The 20,800-nt window shown below is 27.3% G+C and overlaps 2 protein-coding genes and 1 long non-coding RNA gene across 4 annotated transcripts; 2 read left to right on the top strand and 1 right to left on the bottom strand.

Annotated features, from left to right (window-relative positions):
- Positions 1–171: 171 nt before the first annotated feature.
- Positions 172–7,460, top strand: LOC123194917 (receptor-like protein 15). The gene is made up of 5 exons (XM_044608424.1): positions 172–538; positions 639–797; positions 883–1,026; positions 5,741–5,824; positions 6,295–7,460. Exons 1-5 carry the CDS (start codon positions 172–174, stop codon positions 7,458–7,460), a joined length of 1,920 nt encoding a protein of 639 aa, XP_044464359.1.
- A 207-nt stretch (positions 7,461–7,667) lies between these two features.
- Positions 7,668–8,556, top strand: LOC123194916 (receptor-like protein 13). The gene has a single exon (XM_044608423.1). The coding sequence runs from the start codon at positions 7,668–7,670 to the stop codon at positions 8,457–8,459; it is 792 nt and encodes a 263-aa protein (XP_044464358.1). The 3' UTR covers positions 8,460–8,556.
- Positions 8,557–15,814: 7,258 nt separating this feature from the next.
- Positions 15,815–17,522, bottom strand: LOC123194370. 2 transcript variants are annotated; one of them, XR_006497261.1, is made up of 2 exons: positions 16,762–17,522; positions 15,815–16,389 (listed from the first exon to the last, which is right to left on the bottom strand). It is a non-coding gene; the product is annotated as an uncharacterized LOC123194370 (long non-coding RNA). The 2 variants fall into 2 exon arrangements; XR_006497260.1 differs by having other exon boundaries at positions 15,815–16,380.
- Between the last annotated feature and the right edge of the window lie 3,278 nt (positions 17,523–20,800).

Genomic DNA, 20,800 nt, shown 5'->3' with positions numbered 1-20,800 from the left:
ATTATTTTTTGTTCAACAAAATTTAATAAAATATATAATGACATTGAAAAAGGAAAGAAAAAAGGAAAATTGGTTGAAAAAGACATTCAACATGTTTCCATATTATAAATACCCAAGGCCAATCTCTTGGTAGTCACAGAAGCTAAGAGATTTGAATATTATTACTGAAAGATGGAGTTAAAATGTGTGAGGGTGTGGTTGATTTTGATGTTGATGTTTATTTCATCAAAAAGATTGAGGGTTAAGGGTTGTTTGAAGCAAGAGAAATCTGCTCTCTTGCAACTTAAACATTTCTTCAATAATCCTTACTCAATTCAAGATTGGGTTGAGGGAGATAAGGATTCATCAGATTGTTGTCAATGGAAAGGGATTGAATGCAACAATACAACAGGTAGAGTGACAAGTCTTTATCTGGACTATGCAAGAAATCAAGAATTCGAAGAGTGGAACCTGAATGTTTCTTTGTTTTCTCCCTTCCAAGAGCTGGAAATACTTTATTTAAGTGACAATCTTATAGTTGGTTGTGTTGACAATGAAGGTATTTCATTATCCATCTTCATAATTAATTAATTGTTCTTAAATAATGCAGATTTATTTTAATTTGCTCAATTTAATTTATTAATAAGGTATTTTTACAGGTTTTGAAAGATTATCACACTTGAGTAATCTCAAGACTCTCTACCTCAATTACAATATGTTTAATGACAGCCGTATTTTATCAGCTTTGAGTGAACATTCATCTCTCAAGAATTTAAGTTTAGCTTATAATCATTTAAGAGAACTAAACCATTTTAATGGTAATGTTCTATTACATAATTTAACTATTATTATTATTATTATTATTATTATTATTATTATTATTATTGGTGGACTGTTTTCCAGTATCACAGTTGACCAACTTGAAGTATTTCAGTTTAAGCGGTAACACCTTCAACCATAATATACTACCATATGTGTCTGTTTTTCCTTCATTAAAAGAGTTACATATTGTTAACATTGGATTGAAAGGAACATTTGATTTTCAAGGTAAGTCCACTTTTCTTCTTTGATTTTTCTTATTGATAACAAGATTTTATATATTGTCTTTCTTTTGTTTTGTCAAATTGAAAATTTGTCATTAGCCGACTTGAAAATCATTTAAATTTAAACTAATAAAAGTCTTCTATCTTTAAACATATTAGAACCAATGATCCTTCATCATTAATAGATTTATTTGTAAATAATATAAGGAATGTTTATAGGTGTCACATATTTTATTTTCGTCTCTCCTAAATAGTTCGAATAATTTGCATATGAGCTTTAATGAAATCAAGAACATTAAATTAAAGTCCTTTGAATACTTACTAGTTTAACTCACTCTTGTTATAATTATTCTCAGAACTACTCTCTTTGAGCAATTTAGAGGTATTATACATGGGAGAAAATCAGATTAACAAAATTGTATTCTCAAAAGGTATTGACTATTATATAATCTATTTTAATAATTTCAAACCAAACCTAATATAGTAATTAAATACTTGTTCTTGTTTTCTTACGTTTCTTTTTTATGAGATGCAAAATAAAATAAAAAGTATTTCTATTACAATTATCTTTTTTATCCCTTAAACCAAATAAATTTAAGGTACATTATTTAATGAGAGACAATGACAATAATTGTGTTTGAATCTTCTTATATACACGCAGGTGTTGCAAGTTTGAAGAAATTATATTCACTTTCTCTAATAAATGTGTCTATTAGTGATAGGAATAGTCTCTTTCAGACATTGGGTTTCATTATCATCCTTACAATCTTTTAATCTGTGGTATTGTAACATTAGTGGAAGACTTTCTGGTCATGGTAAGTACATTAATATTGCCCAATAAAAAAATCATTTTAAATAATTCTCTTAATTACTAAATAATATTGGTAAAATTCGTTTTACCTTTTCAACGAAATAAAATGAAAACATTGAATTTTGATTTATAAGAAAGGATTTGGTGAGAATACATTGAATTTTGATTTATATATTCTTTAAATGCACAATATTGTATTTTTACACATTAAACAAAAAACAACTTTATTTAATGGAGCTGAAATTATTTTAGACATGTTCAATATTATATACCCAATCAAAATAGTCATTAAGAAGGGCATTATAGTAAATCTATCAAACACTAAACTTTAACAAAGCCCAGGTGTTAAGTGGTATTTTTAAATAAGTTTTTGTAAGCTACAGTCTTTTACTATTGTTTGTAAAATTAGTTTCTGCAATTATAAGCGACATTATCATTGTTCCATTTTAATTGGAAACAAAAATAATCATTTAATTTCCATTTTAATTATTATTGACATTTTAATGAGCTGTAAGTTGTTAAATTTAAATTTATTTGAATTGTTTAAATTTAAATTTAATTTCCATTTTAATAATTGTTAATTGTTTAATACTATGAATTTATGATTGTAATACAATTATTTCAAAATTATAATTAGAACAAATAATAATATGAAAAATACTTATAGACTTTTGCAATGACCATGTTCATATATAATTAGTTTATGGTGTCTTTTATTTTTTCTTAACACATTTTTTTTCTTTATGTGTAGAGTGGTCTTTATTCAAACATTTGATAGATTTAAGAATCTATAATTCTGTTTTTGACAACTACTTTTTTCAAATGCTTGGAGTCATGACTTCTTTTCAATCTATATTAATTACAAATAGTTGCTTATTTATGGCCTATGCATAAACATAAAAAAAAATGTCTATACAAATTTCCAACTACATTAATTTATTGTCTTGCATTATTTTTAATATTAATAATACTAATAATTTCCAATTCAGAATATTAGCAAATTCAATCAGTGTTTTACTAAAGAGTTTACATTAAATATATAAAATAGTTGTTGTCCACAACACCAATAGTTTTTAATACATTTTCATTTTAAGGATATTACTGTAAATGTGGTCAAACAGTTAATTTTGACAAAAATTGGGTGTTAAGTTGCTTTTTCAAACAAGTTTTATAACTTATGATCTTTAATTATTGTTTGTACAATTAGTTGGCCTAAGTGGATAACCTCCCTTATTTGAAACAAAAATTAAAGTTTAATTTCCATATAAATTTTTTTACCAATTATATTTTTATCATTTTAAATATCAGTTGTTAAATTTAAATTTATTTTTAATCTATATTACTTTTAATTTATAATTATAATACAATTATTTTGAAATTATAAGAACCAATAATAATATGATAAATACTTGATAAACTTTTGGGGTGACCATGTTGATATATATATAATTAGTTGATGAAATGTCCTTTTTATTTTCTTTACACATATTTTTTCCTTTGTGTAGAATTGCCGAAATTCAATAATTTGACAAAGTTAGAAATCGGTAAAACTATTATTTACTACAACTTTCTTCAAATGCTTGGGAGCATGATTTCTCTTCAGTCTGTTGAAATTTGGAAAAGTAACTTCAACGATACTCTATTTGACCAAAGTTAGAACATGTTTTCAAATAATTGCAAATTATTGTTGCTTATTTTTACTTAGCATAACACTCATGAACGAACTTGATTAATAATCTTCACTAGATTATGTTTTTTTGAATAAATTAAGACATTTCTTGTTTTATGGCCTATGCCTAAATTTAAAATGGATAACTTTTAAATATTAATAGTGAAAATTATTACTTACAGAAACAAGTTATTTATAATATTAATAATGATAACAATTTCTAATTTAGCATATTAGTTAATTGGATTGGGATATTAAATTAGTGCCATACTAAAAATAAAAACTCTAGTCTCATAAATCATTCATATCTCATTCTTCAATATTGATTTGATTAGGGAATTTTTTTTCATAATTCATTTTGTTCAATATAAAAAAAATTAATTTAGATTAATGTTGAGGTTATATCTTATTTATTTCCACTTATAAATTTCATTTGTTTTATGTAGAATTACCTATTTTAAGAATTTGATATATTTATCAATTATTAATAGTGAGATTGTATTTGTTTTATAATAATAGATTTGGTGAGATTGGTTTATAGATTCTTTATTTTTACACTAATTAAACAGAAAACATCTTTATTTAATCCTGCTTAAATTATTTTTAGGTGGACATGTTAGGTAATATATGCCCAATTAAAATAGTCACCTACAAGAGTATTAAAATGAATGTCATCAAGATGGGTAATTTTAACATAATTTATGCGTTAAGTGGCCTTTTTAATCAAGTTTTAGAACTCATAGTCTTTTTGTAATAATATTTCTGAAATAAGTGCCCTTAAATTGATAATCTACTTAATAGAGAAGAAAAATTAAAGTTTAAATGCCATTTTAACTACCAAATAAAATATCAATTAGTTTTTATCATTTCAACACTCTATAAGTCGTTAAAATTTTTAATTTATTTTAATCTATAATACTTTTATTTATTATTATAATAAAATTATTTTGTAATTATAAGAACCAATAATAAGATGAAAAATACTTGACAAACTTTTGGGGTAACCATATACATATAATCAATTAGTTTATGGAATGTCTTCTATGTTTGCTTTACACATATATTTTCTTTATATGTAGAATTGCCTGTGTTCAAGAATTTGACAAGTTTAACAATCTATGACACTATTTTTCACAACTTTCTTCAAATATTTCGGAGCATGAGTTTTCTTCAGTCTATTGAAATTTGGGATTGTAACATCGACGACACTTTATCAGACCAAGGTTAAAACATAAATAATTTATTATTGTTGTTACTCAATACAGCGCTCATGCATGAACTTGATTAATAAATCAAATTACTTCTATTGCTATATCAAATGCACACATTAGCATCTTCACAAGTCTATGCTTTTTAAATAAAGTAAGTCATTTCTTATATATGGCCTATGCTAAACTTAAAATGGAAAATTATTATATATTAGTTTTGAATAGTTTTGCCTGTATACACAAATTTTTTACACAATTTCTAATTATTTCAATTAAATTTTAAAAATAACATTTAAATTATTTATAATATTAATAATGATAACAATTTCTAATTTAACATATTAGTTAATTAGTTTGGACATTCAATTAGTCTTACACTAAAGAGTCTATTAATTAAGCATTATGAGATTACTTGTCCCATAAAATAAGAGATAAAATCTAGTCTCATAGATCATCCATATCTCATAGTTAGACATTTTTTTAAAATTTATTTTGTTCAATATAATAAAAAAATTAATTTATATTAGCCTCTTAGTTAGTTTACAGTATATCTTATTTATTTTGACTTACATGCTTCTTTTTTTTATGTAGAATTGTTTACGTTCAAGAATTTGACATATTTATCAATTAGAAATAGTGACCTCAAAAACACTTTAAACCAAGGTTAGTAGTTTTCCCCTCTACCTCTATGTTAATTCAATTGTTATGTTGAAATTTCAGTTAAGATAAGCTAAGATGGTCTAATAAATCAATATGATATTGTTTACAGTTTTGCCTAGTGTTACGAGTTTGAAATGTGTAGAGATATATGAAAATACTCTCATCAACTTTTTTGTGATATTGAATAGATCATGCAATTCTCTTAAGACTTTACGGATTTATAATTGTAATCTCACAGACACGTTACTTAAACAAGGTTGATGCTTCTTTTTCCATATAATACTAATTAATTTTTAGTTTTTGATTCAATCGAGTAAAACCTATTAATGACTTATTTAATTCATTTTTTTTAATAATGACTTGTTTGCAGATTTTCCCACTTTCAAGAACTTGAAATTTTTGTACATTTATCATACTCATCTTGGGATGTTCAATGGATCTTTTCTAAAGCAAGGTTAATACTTTTCTTTCTCCTTAATCTATAAGTGACTGACATATATACATATATACACACACCTCTTCACGATATAGTAACTTTTATGGTTAGTTTTTCTTTAAGAAAATAAAATTATGAACTGTTATTGGAATGAAATATAATCATAATATTGATCTAAAAAATTATTTGTTGATTTTTACTATATCTTTTTATAATTAAATAGCAAATGAAAATTTAAAATATATATATAAAAGTTTACATGAGTCAGTGATATTTTCAATTCCCTTATGTTCTTGAATACACACACACGTAATCATATTAAAAGAAAAAAGAAAAAAGAAAAAAATACACTTGACTGATTTTTCATTGAGAATAATTTCTACACTATAATAATAATTAAGCATATTGATTAATTATAAAATTTCATAATTATAATTCTTAATTATTTTCATATAATAACCTTTAAAGAACATTTTTTTTCATTTCAGGAATTTGTAAGTCACTTCATCTTCAGAAGTTGGTCATTGTAGACAGTGATTTGGGTGGTAATTTGTCTTGGTGCCTTACGAACTTGACCTCCCTTGAACTTGTTGATATCTCATCAAATCAATTTACTAGAGACATATCCTTATCTCCCCTTAAGGTGCTAACATCCATCCGAGACTTATGGCTTTCAGACAATCAATTCCAAATTCCATTTTCCCTTGAACCATTTTTTAACCACTCAAAACTCAAGATCTTCCATAGTGAGAATAATGAAATTTATGTAGGAAGCCAATCACAATATTTGGCGCCAAAATTTCAATTAAATTTCATCAAATTATCGACCCATAATGGTCCATTTTCAAAAATGGTTGGTGATTTTTTTCCCAAATTCCTTTACAGTCAACATGACTTAGAAGAAGTTGATCTCTCCAACCTTAATTTGAAGGGAAATTTTCCAATTTGGTTGTTAAACAACAACACCAACCTAAAAAAACTTTATCTTGTTAACAATTCTCTTTCAGGGCCTTTGCAATTACCCATTCATTCTCATATATTTTTGAAAGAATTAGATATCTTCATCAATTCCTTCCATGGGCATATTCCAACAAGAAGTGGAGCTTATCTACCAATGCTACAAACTTTAAACATTTCTCGAAATTTTTTAAATGGTAGCATTCCCTCATCTTTTGGTGATATGAAATCACTAGAAAGTTTGGACTTGTCCTATAATTCATTGATCGGACAGATACCTTATCAAATGGTCATGGGTTGTTTTTCATTACAATTCCTTGTATTGTCAAACAACAGTCTGCAAGGTGAAATATTCCCAACAACTTTTAACCTGAAAAACTTGTTAAAGTTACAATTGGATGGCAATAACTTCACTGGAAAAATCCCAAATAGCTTGTCTAATTGCTCCTTAGAATGGTTGTATATAAGTGATAACCGTCTTGTTGGCACGTTACCAAGGTGGTTAGGAAATATGCCAAATTTGAGAGATATTATAATGTCAAATAATCATCTTGAAGGTTTAATCCCATTGGAGTTTTGTCAATTAGAAAATCTTGAAGTATTAGACCTTTCAAAGAACAATATTATAGGGAGTTTACCATCTTGCTTTCCCCCTTCGTCAATTAAACAAGTTCATTTGTCAAGAAATAAGTTGTAAGGAAAGTTAAGTGATGGATTTTCTAATAGTTCTTCCTTAACGACATTAGATATTGGATATAATCACTTTGAAAACAATATTCCAGATTGGATTAAATAGGTTTCTAATTTGACTTACCTTATCTTGCGTAATAACAATATTCAAGGTAACGTGCCAATTAATTTGTGTAAGTTAGATCAATTACGATTGATAGATCTTTCTCATAACATGTTTTCAGGGCATATCCCCCCTTGCTTAAATATTGCAATAGTAAGTGATGTGTTTGATTCCTCACTTGATGATACGGAGCCTTCAACTTCCTCGCTTAGTTCTACTACATTACGAATTGAAGCTTCGATGAGAAAGGAAGAAATTATAGAGTTTACTACGAAGAACATATCTTACTCTTACCATGGAAGAATCCTCTTTTACATGTCTGGCATTGATCTCTCAAGCAATAAGTTAGTTGGTGTGATTCCTTATCAAATTGGAAATCTTGTTGGAATCCATGCACTTAATCTCTCTCACAACAATTTGACAGGACTAATCCCATCAACGTTTTCAAATCTCAAACAGATTGAGAGTTTAGATATTTCATATAACAATTTGACTGGAAAAATCCCTCCTCAAATTGTTGAACTATATAATTTGGCTGTTTTTAGTGTGACATATAATAATTTATCTGGCAAAACTCCTGATAAAACTGCTCAATTTGGGACATTTGAAGAAGATAGGTATGAGGGAAATCCACTTCTTTGTGGAAAACCATTGCCCAAACCCTGCAGTGCAATTGAATCACCATTTTTTATGCCAAAAGCTTCAAGTAATAGTGGAGAAGACAATACTGTCATTGATATAAATATCTTCTATGTAAGTTTTGCAGTTACTTACATAATTTTTCTTGTAGGGATTGTTGTGGTTTTATACATAAATCCTTACTGGCGTCGCACATGGTTTTATTTTGTTGAGTTGTGCATAACATCTTGCTACTATTTTGTCATAGATCATCTTCCAAAATGATATGATGATGAAACAGTTAGTTGGATTTTATGTACCTATCTTACAAAATTGGCCTGTTTTGATTTGGTCTCCAAAATTTAAATTATTCTGTTCATATTTAGTATCATTTTGAAGAGAGCTATAAAATTAGATGGTGTCAAATATTTTGTAATTTAAAGTAATGTATTTATGAAAGACGTTGTTGGTCAAAGAAAACAAATCTAGCAATTTCTGCAAGGTTCTTTTTTCAAACTACATAGCCTTCCTCTTATTTACTCTAGCCATATTTTTTAATTTAACTATTTAAAACTGCTCTTTCTCTTATACTAGAAGAGTAGTTTGATTGTCTACTTTTTAATTTAAACCTATTTATTTTTAAATATTATATAATTGATTTTTCCAAGGAAATTAATAGCATTTACTTAAAGTTAATTATGCGCCTAGAAGAATTGGATTTGATTCGGGCAAATTCAAACAAGACCTAACTCAAGATCGATTTAAATTAATAGAGGTAACTCAAATTGATTACAGATCGATAAATTGAATTTCAAACTTTGCTAAAAATAATTTAAAATTTTAATTTATTTTGAACCAGCCCAAACTCAACCAATTTATGAAAATAAGTCTAATTTTTAACCTAAACTTGACTTATTCGATCTAATCTTGAGTAGCTAGATCAAATCCAGCTCTAATTACATGTATACCTTTTTTTAATTTTAATCTCTTAATTTTCTTTATTTCTTATATTTACCCTGCTCAGAGCTAGAGTCTCAGAGCAACAAAAGTCACCCAATATCACTCCTAAGCTGGGTTAAGTCTACTCGAGGTCCATTGACTTCATCCTACTATGGATTTATTAGGGAAGCAATTGCTTCTTTATCAAATCTAATCCCTATTTTTCTTTTTTTTAATCATTGACTATAAAAAAACTGTCAATTTTTGCAACTAGGGTTAGATACCGATTAGGTCAAGCTCAAATATCTTTTTATTCAAGTTTAATTAAAATAAAAAATAGTATGATTAGAGTTTGTCAAGTCAAAATTAAGTTTATCTCTAATTTGATTTGGATGAAAAATAGCTTAATTTGATTTAGTTTGAGTTTGACTTGATTTTATATCTCAAATAAATAGTTTAAATTTATAGTTCGATTCAAATTGAATTAATGATTAGAATTGATGGGTGAATATATGGTTCGAATTTGTAATTCAAATTCGTAATTTATTGATAAAACAATATTATTTTATCTAAATAATATTTAAAATTTTTTATTTAAACTATAAATTCGAATTGAATTGTTTATTGATCTTTATACTCTCTTTCTTTTACTTTCGTTTTTTTTAATTCATTCAAACATTTGAGAACACGTGTTACAATTTGATTAATGCATTATTTTATTTGAAGATTTTTATTAATTCTTCATGAAATGACAAAAACTCCCTTCAAATGTCACAATTCTATTGGTAGAATAAATTTATCCCTACCGTTTATTTCTATCCCAAAATCTCAACAAAGTTAATTGCGCCTGCACGCTTTGACACGCCTCAGGCGAATTCATTATCCGCAAGGCACGTGTTTTTTACGCGTGAAGCCATGTCATCCGTTCTCGAAGAATCACCAACCATTTCGTCTGAACACGCCAAAAAAAAAAAATTGGTGATTTTCAATACACCCCTTAACCGGATAAGACGTGGCACAATAAAATTGAGTTTTTTTATATAAAATTTATTTTAAATTAATTTAATATAATTTAAAATTAAATTAAATAATATTAAGATTTATAAAAAATAATTTAATATAATTTGATTGATTCGAATATTTAAAAAAATATTATTATAATAAAATGTGTTAAAAATAAATTATAAAAATATTGAAAAATAATATCTATAACAGTTGAAATTTTATAAGTTGTATATAATTATATTTTTATATAATTATAATTATTCAATTTATTATTTATTTTTATTTAAATATTTTATTTTATTATTAAATAATAAAAATTTAATTTGTTTAGTTAGAATATAAATGTCTTTTAAAGTTCCTATTTATATTATAATTATATATGACATCTTTAAGAATTTAGAATTTTTATCAATTGTATATAATTATATATTTGCATAATTATTATTACTTATATTATTTTTTACTTTTATTTAAATATCTTACTTTATTATTAAATAACAAAAATTTGATTTAGATTATTAATGTGTTTTAAAAGTCTTAGTACATAAATATTTTAAACAATTTGTTAACAAGAAAAAATGTTATAAAAATACTTTGAAGAGTAAAAATAATAAATAATTTTAGTTAATTTAGATTAGAGTACGTTAACTTGAATATTAAAAGATTAAATTATATTTAAAAAATTTCGATATAATTCTAATTCAGATAATTATATTAGATTAAAATTGAATATCTCTAATATAAAATTTAAACTAAGATAATATAAACACAATTTAATGACACAACCTACCTGATGTTAAAATAAAAAATATATGTTTGTAATGCTAGGTGTCATAACGAAATGAGATGTCGTAAAATATTTTCCTGTTTTTCAACCGTCCAACATGAACTATTTGCTAGGTTTCCTATAAATAATTGATTTCTTTTAAATTTTTTTCCTGTTTTTCAACCGTCAAATGTTTAAAAAATTATTAATAAACAAATGTTTAAATATACTTTTCTACCCGTTTCGTGATTGATTCTACTCACTTTATCAGATGATGCGTGCCATTTTGAAAAATTAAAACTTAATAAATAAGAGGAAAATTGATTTTCTAACACATTGGTGTTGTTATGTTATCATCTTTTTTACATGTAGATACAGCCTTGTATCCAAATTAATTCACACAAATATTTTAAAATAATAAATAAATATGATTCCCTCAAATTTTTGTGTACAAAAATAGAAAATGGTAAATTGATGACATAAACTATTTTAAATATTAATAGATCTTTAGATAAAATTTTTAAATTTTTAAAGATGAACCCTTCATCAGGTCACCAATTTTATAATCATAGATATGGTAAATATAATAGATTTAATTATCTTATCATTTAAAAAATTATTATATTAATAAACAAAATAAAATAAAATGATATTATGTCTAGTCTACCTTGTTATATGAAGTTTCAACCTTTCTTTCACAACACGTTAAATAATTTGTACGTTGACTAATTGACTTTGTGTCCCAGTGAAAAGATAAACCATGGAAAAGAGTCACAAATATTCCAGTGGGGGCATGTATAATAATATATAATTGAAATCACCTGGATGACAACGAAGATGAAGGGTTGTACATCATTGTCCAAACATCTGACCCTTTATCTTTGTCTGGATGATGACAAATCATCCATACGAAAATGATTCATCTGAATGATTTTTTCATTGTCCAAACAAATGATTCGTCTTTAGAGATGAATTGTTCATTTTCTAGCAATGAAGGGCTGGCGTCAGGAAGGGAGTTGTCAACTAGAATAGAGGTAATTGGAGAAGAGAAGAAAACTCTAAGGGGAAATTATCATTTTTTAAACTTCATGGGAGGAAATTATTAGATTTTTAAACCTAAAGAGAAATGTAATAAATTTTTATTTTTTTAATTTTTTTTATAAAATAATATTTTTACTTTTAACTTCAATAGTGAATTATAACAGAAAAGTATATATTTAGATTTTTAAAAATTAACTGATATGAGTTTAAGTTTTCACTAAATATCAGGTGAAAATAAGTCTTTTGGTTTTTTTTTTTAAATTTTAGACATTTATAGAACTTATCTAGGATGTCCAGTGGATTGTTTCTTGAGCAAGGTTAATACTACTTTTTATCTTTTACAGTGTTAAGATTGATTTTGGGTTTAAACCTAGCAAGGTGTACTTGGTGGCACATGTAGGGCTAGCCTCATCATATTCGAAAGTACCATATCACCCTTTTCCCTCATACTCTGTGTTTATTCAATTACAAATTTGCCACAATAGAAAATAATTATGATTCACACAAATTCATGATAAAAACATGAACAAGTGATCCCCAATTTGTTTTTTAATAATTAAACAAATCCTAATGGAAAAAAATTTAAAGTTTTAAAAATTGAAATCATGGATATAGTAATCATTTATTATATATGATATTAAAAAATGAAATTATTTTATTAATTAAAATTTATAACAATATTATTATTCTCAATTAGAATCACACGTATGGGTGATGAATGTTATTGGCGACAATGAAAAATAGTGATTTGGCATTTAAATAATTAGAATATTGAATTTATGAAAAACAAACCCTTGTGTAGCATTTAAATAATTCCAACCTTCTTCCACGACACATTAAATAATTTGTGTGTTGACTTGACTTTTTGTGCTAGTGGGAGACTTATGATGTTTCAGTCATTCAATTTTGTGGAAAATGAATGTGAATGTACCAACTTGAACTTCCAAGAAGGTAATGCTTAAATAAAGAAAAGGTATAAAGACCATGGGATTAGTGTACTATTAAGAGATGAAGTTAAATTTTGTGAGGGTGTGGGTAATGCTGATGTTGACATTAATATTTATCTCATTTGAAAGATGAAGGGTTTGTTTGAAGGAGGAGAGATTTGTTCTCTTCCAACTTAAAACGTTTATGAAATTGGGTTGAAGAAGAGATAAAAATTTATCAGATTATTGTCAATAGAAAATAATTAAATGCAACAACACAATATGCAGAGTGATAAGTCTTTATCTAAACTCTATAAGAGAACATGAATTAGAATAGTAGAATTTAAATATTTCTTTATTTTCTCTCTTTCAAGAATTGGAAACTCTTGATTTACGAGGAAAATGAAGGTCTTTCACAGTCCATTCTCATAATAATTTGATTTTAAAGAATGTATATTTTACTTTAATTTACTAAATTTAATTTATTAATAAGATTTTTTTTTTTTTACATATTTTGAAATATTATCATACTTAAATAATCTCAAGGGTCTCTTCATCGATTACAACATGTTTAATGACAACTATATTTTATGAGTTTTGAGCAAACAACCATCTTTCTAAGTATTTAGATTTAGATTATAATCAGTTTAAAGAATTAAAACATTTTAATGGTAGTGTTCCATTTAATAACATTACTTTTATATATATACAACTATTATTATTATTATTATTGGGTTGCTTTCAATTTTAAAATTGAACAACTTAAAGTATATTAGTTTAAGTGGTAACACCTTCAACTATAACATAATATCATATATGTCTATTATATTTTTATTAAAAGAATTATATATTGATAATATTGGATTGAAAGGAATATTTGATTTTTAAGATAAATTTGAATAATCTTTCATTATTAAATGAATTAGAAGCAATAATCTTTCATCTTGAATAATAATATTTCCAGATAGTATAAGGAATGTGTGCAGATGTTGCATTTCCTGTCTTTGTATCTCCTAAGTAATTTGAATAATTTCTATATTGGCTTTAATGAAAATAAGAATATTGAATTAAAGTCTTTTAAATATTTATTATTTTAACTCTTGTTTAAATTATTCTAAGAATTGGTCTTTTTGAGTAACTTAGAGCTATTCTCAAAAGGTATTGTCAGACATAATCTTTTTATATAATTTTACAGACAGTGGGCTCATTCCCATGCCTAAACTATGTTGGGCTTTATCATTGTAATATTAGTAGAAGATTTCCTATTCATGGTAAGCAGTAAGCACATTAACATTGCACAATATTAATAAAGGAAAAAAAAGACATTCCTGTCAATAATTCTCATAATCACTCAATAATCTTGCTAAAATTTGTTTTTCGTTTTCAACAAAATAAATAGAAGAACACTGAATTTTGTATTTGAGTGTGCATCTTTTTTTTTTTTTTCTCTCCAGTGGACACGGTAAATATTATATGCCCAATCAAAAGTCTTTGATACTTCATTAACAATGGTACTGTAGTAAATATCATCAAAACGGTTAATTTTAACCGAATTTAAGTTGTAAGATTAAGTTTGATAATTTGTGGTACTTTCATTTTTTACTAAGATACGAGGTCCTAAATTGATAATCTCCCTAATAGAGAAGAAAAATGCAAGTTTAAAATAGAATTTTGTCTATTAGATAAAACATCAAGTAGTTTTTTTTATCATTTTAACTATAAGTTGTGATATTGAAATTTATTTTAATTGGTAGCACTTCTATTTTATGATTATAATATAATTATTTTGTAATTATAATTAAGTCACTAATATTATAAAAAAAAAAAACTTGTTACTCATTACAATGGTCATGAATAAACTAATAAATTAAATTACTTCTATTACCATATCAAATGCGCACATTATTATCTTCACATGATTATGCTTTTTAAATAAATGAAGACATCTCTTATTTATAGCCTTCAACTTAAAATGAAAAACTTTTGAATAGTAGTTTTGAATAATGTTACTTATATAAAGAAATTATTTATACAAATTTGCGGATGCAACAATATATTGTCTAGTGTTACTCATTAAGATTTGATTATAATTTAAAAAAAAAAAAATTAACTTTATCATTTATAATATTACTAATGAAATTATGTATATATATTTTTGTCATCATATGATCGATGATTTAGAATTAAAGATAAAGTGACAACTAATCATCTAATGACATATTATCTGTGTGCTTAATTATCTACTAAAAAATGTATATACATAATTTCATTAGTAATATTATTACATAACATTACTCAAAAAACAAAACAAACCAAATATTTCTTAAATTTTCAAAATAGATAGAGATAGATTAGGAAACATTCAAATTTGGCTTCACAAAAACTAGCTTGTAAATTATTACACAAACTGCATTAGCTGAATAAATAATTCATAAGAATTACAATAGTAGATAAATGAAATCCATGCTAAACCTTGAAAAATTTCAACCTGCAAATTACAAAGTATGGAAAATTGGGTTGCTTGAATCTCTCTTTATCTTTTTATTTAGCTTGCTAAATAATAAAATATTAGGTGAATCAAACATTATAGGTAAGCAGATTACTTAAACCTAACTACGCAAAGAAGCCCTTCAAACTGGAACTATTAGTGTGTGTTTTTCTCTCTATTGTTTGACAGTAAAATTGTAAATAAATTGGGTTTGTTGAAAACCAACTAGGGAAAATAGGAAAGGCAATAGTTTTGCACTCTAGCAAAATAAACAAACACCTTTGATTTTCCCATTTAAATTCCGTGGTGCACAGCTGCTCCACCCTCTTGTGAAGAGCATGTGATTTCCCTGCAATCACACCAGAGTATTCATTAACCTCATGGAATGGCAGCATATAAACCAGTTTAAGTAATGACAATAAACAGAAACTACACAATTTCTAGCCCTGCACGAAAGCTTTGAACTGGTAAAGACTCAGTAAAATAGCATTTCATTTTAGTTTTTTAATACTGTAAAATTAGTATTCTCTATGTCTAACTGAGAGGCTTCCCCAGTTTCACAATCAGATGGACCTTACTCTGCAAAGGGATTTTCCCAACTTCTAAAGTTAGTTTAATATCCACAACAAGTATATTTCTCTGCAGTATCGCCTTTGAAGTAGTCTTCAGATTCTGCTTTAGGCTGCTGGTTAGTAGGCAACTCAATGGAGCAGCTCATTGTGTCTGCTTGCTGCTGCACTTTTGGCTTCACCTGCATGATCCAGGTTTCTTCCCTTTGCCTAAAATTCCATCCTGGCATCATCTCCTTCACTCTCCAGGAAAACTGCCTGCTGAACTCTGCACTTTTGTTTTATTTTTACTGCTGCAGATTATTGCTTGTGAACTGACTGCTTTGATGCTGTCTTTCTTTAAAACTGTTGAACATTTTTGTTGGCACATGTAGGAAGAGCAATCGTCCCACAAGCTATCAGACTTCACACATTTAGTTATGGTTTTTTTTTTTTCCAGTCTGCAGAGTTCAGATTCTCCTGCAAGCCGGCTCTGCATATTCTGGGAAATTTTAGCAAAATCAAACTGCCATATTTGTATCTGTATTCCTCTAGCAAATATGCAACAGATTGGCAGATTCACGGCTTTAATGAGAAAATCACAATAACTTAAAAAAGAAACCATCAACAAAAGATGGTTAAAAAAATAAACCATTTTTAATATGTTGAAAAAATAAAGCATCAACAAAAGCATGAATTTATAGAAACTTAAAAAAGGAAACTTGCCTTGTCAAAACCACCATAAATGACATTAGACGTTTCCAGACACATCTCCATAATCCTTTCAACTATCTGAACAAACCAAACACATTCCAAATCTAAAATCAATCCAATTATAGTCAACATATAGAAACACAAAGGACCAGAACTGAACCTCAGTGTTGGGACCAGTAGACGTTCGCAGAGAAATGGGAGAAATGGGGTGCTTCCTCGTTGACAACAACGAGACAATGATGGAGGACTTGGGTAATTGGAAGAATCGCCACGTTTAATGAGAAAAAACGCATTTTCCCCCTCACCGCTTGATTTTGAACCATAGACATGATTGTGTCGGCAAGAGTTCGAGCTTTTTCACAGAAAAGTTTCCATAGAATCTCTAGAACTCTCCGTTTCTTCGCCATCCTGGGTAGGGAGAAGTTGAAGTGAAGAGCAATAGAGCGGTCACTGGGAACGATTCGGCGTCATGGATCGGGAACTGAATCAGCTCCCCGAATTGATGTAAGAAGAAGCAGAGGATGAGCACGAGCACCAACACAACGGTCGGTAGTGAGAGAGAGCGCCGGAGAGCACCACTTCACGGAAAGGCAACTGTCGATGGAAGAAGAGTCCATTGACAGAGAAATATCGGCTAGAGAGAAAAAAAAACACTCGTTACGGCGAAGGAGGAAGTTCAAGCACCGAAGGAGTTCGACGGCGCCAGAAAAATAAGCCAGAGCAGAGAACCGCTCGCACAGCCACGACGAATAAAGAGGCGCCGGCAAGATGGAGATGGTGCAGTTGTGGGGGCAGCAATGCAAAAAGGACAAAAAAAGCCCTAAAATGTTTGTGCTTGAGGGATAATATCTTATTTTTAAATATTAAATATATTTAAAATAGGTTTAACGTGACTGATATACCTTTATTACTCGTAAATTTTATTACTAGTAGCAGTAGATGGATTGTTTTTCAGATTTTGAAACTTGGCAGTAGAATTTAACAACACATGAAACTTTGGGTGGGAACAAGTCTTTTTGCCTTATTACTTAATCACCAATAATTAAGGTTTAAATATATAATCATTTTCTCTACTCAAAATTTGAAAAATGATTATTTTTTCCATCCAATTTTAGAGTTTCATACTTGTCAAAATTTCCTTTTGCAATCAACGTCGAAACTTTTTGTCTCCATCGTCAAATTTGGCTCTCTTCCTTGTCCCTTTCGATGTGTTGCCTGGTTCTTCTAAGAGATTGATATCATCATCATCCCTTCAAAATCAAGAGACCAATGTCGTTGTGTTTGTTATCACCGAAGATGGATGTTGGGTTGACAATGGCTCAATCTCGGGCATGAGACAATCGAAGACAGAGGGAAGAGGTCATCAAGAGAAGGGTAATAGATGGAAACTATCTGGCAAGTGAAATAAAGTTTTAAAAAGTTTGGGATGCTTGCAAAAGGAAAATTTGAAAAAGTATGAAACTCTAAAATTTGGTGGGAGAAATGGTCATTTTTCAAATTTTAGATAGAAAAAATTTGTTAAATTTTTAAACTTTCGAGAGAAAATATAGTAAATTTTTAATTTTTTGAAATATTTTTACTAAATGGTATTTTCATCTTTAACCCCTTTAACTTGTTAGTAGCGTGCACTTTACACTAAATTTTTCTTTAGCCCCTTTAACTTTAAATTTTGTAGACACAACCCTGAATACACTAATGAAAATTATATTAATTTCCTTATATTTGATAAAGTATTACATTTGACCCATTCGAAGTTAAATATTTCAAATTATAAAGTTTGATTCCAATAAAATAAAAAGGGAATTTTTTATTTAATTAATTCAATAGGAGTTTTTGTTTTCATTCATTTTTATGGGAGTTTCTTAGGTTTTTTTGTTACTCTCCATAACAGTTAATAACTATAAGTGGTTTATCATATATTGTTATGATTTATATATTTATCTTGAAGCATAACCTTAAGAAAATATAATTTTATTCATGCATTAGTGAAACTTTGTTTTATAGCAGTTTTAAGGTTTCATATTTGCCTTTTATACATCTAACAAGTTGTTGCCTTTTAGGGGATATTAATTAAAATAACTATTTTTTTTTTTGTCTTTTATACATATATAATTACTTTCTTTTCTATTATACATATATAGTTTAAAATATAAAATATCCAAAATACCTTCAATATTTATAATCACTCAATCAACATATAAATCTCACTTATCTAATTAACCTATAAAATAAATAAAAAATTGGTTGGCTGGGTGGGGTTAGCCGACCGACCAACCAATTTTATAACCCATTATATATATAAAATTGGTAGGCTGGATGTTTAGCCCACCCAGCCAACCAATTTTATAACCCATTTTATATATAAAATTGGTTGGTTATGTGTTTAACCACCTAATCAACCAATTTTTTATTTATAAAATTGGTGTATGTCAACCAATCACTCAGTTAACCAATTTTATAACCCATTTTATATATAAAATTGGTTAGTCGGCCAACACCAATTTTATAAATAAAAAATTGGAGACTTTTAAAAGCAAAGTCAAACTAAAAAGTGACTATATATGTATAAAAAGTAAAAAAAGTTGTTATTTTAATTACTATTCCTCTTTTATATGTAAGAGTGAGGGGTGTTAAAATATATCCGATAACCAAACCCAACAATTTTCAAACTGAAAATCGAACAAAAATATTGGTTATTTGAAAACTCGATTTAGATATTAGTTCAAAAGTATAGAAAAACTGATTTTTTTGGTTTGATTATTGGTTTGTTAAATTTTTAAAACTAGTTGATCAAACCAAATTGGTTTTCAAAAGAGTGAATAAGAAATTGTTAAAGATATGAACCTATTTTTTTTAAAAAGGAAAAAAATAATGAAATAGAATAATCTTTCGAAATATGATTCAAAACAATTTAACTGATAATTCGGTTAAGTTAATTAGTGTTTTTGGTTTAGTTCAAAATTGGTTCAGTTTCAGTTTATGATTTCCTCTAAACCAAAAATTCAATTCAGTTTGAAAAATTATTAAACTGGTTCAGTTAAACGATTTTTAACACCCATAGTTAGAGTGGCCATTATATATTTATCAAAGCTTGCTTTGTACCTGAGAATTGTTCTACAGGGGGCAAATTCAAGTATCCATGCAAATTTCTCTAAATTTTCCAACATATTATTGCTATTACGAAATCATTTTTTTTTAATTTATTAAGACACTATGTGTCTATGGCCTTATACCCAAATTGATTCGCACAAAAATGTTAAAATAATAAATAAATATGATTCACACAATTTTTTGTGCAAAAAAAATAAAAGAAAATGGTAGATCGAAAATATAACGGTATTTTTTACTGCATGGTTCCCAAGGAAGCTGCTCAAAAGAACAGGAGAGGAGATCAAGCACACTATTTTTGCCATGCATGGATAGTTACAAAGCTATAAGTCTGGATGGTGCTCATTTTTTCAAGAATGCAGGGGAAACAGTGAGAAAGGATGTGGTTGAAGCTATTTAGTATATCCTTATGATTGAATCCCTTTTTAGGGAGATTAATTGTTCTATTATCACATTTATTCCAAAATGTGAAAATCTCTCTGAGTGTAACGATTATAGGCCCATCTCATGCTGTAAATTTATTTATAAGTGCATTACAAAGATTATGACCAATAGACTTAAATGCATTCTTCCCGCCTTCATCAACAAAGATCAAGCTACTTTTGTGGGAGGGAGAAGAATTAATGATAATATCATCCTATACAATGAGTTGATCAATAGATATCATAACGAAGTGAAGAATAGGAAGAGACGCGCTATCAAGGTAGATTCAATGAAAGCCTATGATATGGTGAGTTGAAACTTTATTGGAGCGATCTTAAGAAAAATTGAGTTGCATCCTACGTTTATCAATTGGACTGAGGTTTGCATATCCACTTCATCTTTCTCTCTTTGCATTAATGTTGAGCTTGAAAATTTCTTTAGAAGCTTGAGATGCCTAAGACAAGAGGATTCCAAATCTCCTTATCTTTTTGTTGTTACCATAGAGATTCTTTCAAGAATTAATTCTTGAAGATATAACATCTAAAAAGGAGTTTGAGTTCCACTGGAAGTGCAAAGGAAGCAAAATTTCTCACCTTTGTTTTGCAGATAATCTCTTCATTTTTTTTAAGGCCGAAAAATACTCTAGAAAGCTCATCAAAGAAACTTTT

The sequence above is a fragment of the Mangifera indica genome, chromosome 13, assembly GCF_011075055.1.
Source record: "Mangifera indica cultivar Alphonso chromosome 13, CATAS_Mindica_2.1, whole genome shotgun sequence".
In the NCBI taxonomy this organism is placed as follows: Eukaryota; Viridiplantae; Streptophyta; class Magnoliopsida; order Sapindales; family Anacardiaceae; genus Mangifera; species Mangifera indica.
Note: the sequence above shows the minus strand (reverse complement) of the source record. Positions and strands in the feature narration are given on the sequence as shown.

Excerpts from the sequence above, each read along its gene's own strand:
- LOC123194917 (XM_044608424.1), top strand. The coding sequence starts at position 172 with ATGGAGTTAAAATGTGTGAGGGTGTGGTTGATTTTGATGTTGATGTTT. Across the intron at positions 1,027-5,740 it reads AGGAACATTTGATTTTCAAG|ATTTTCCCACTTTCAAGAAC; the intron begins GTAAGTCCACTT and ends ACTTGTTTGCAG. Across the intron at positions 5,825-6,294 it reads TGGATCTTTTCTAAAGCAAG|GAATTTGTAAGTCACTTCAT; the intron begins GTTAATACTTTT and ends TTTTCATTTCAG.
- LOC123194916 (XM_044608423.1), top strand. The coding sequence starts at position 7,668 with ATGTTTTCAGGGCATATCCCCCCTTGCTTAAATATTGCAATAGTAAGT.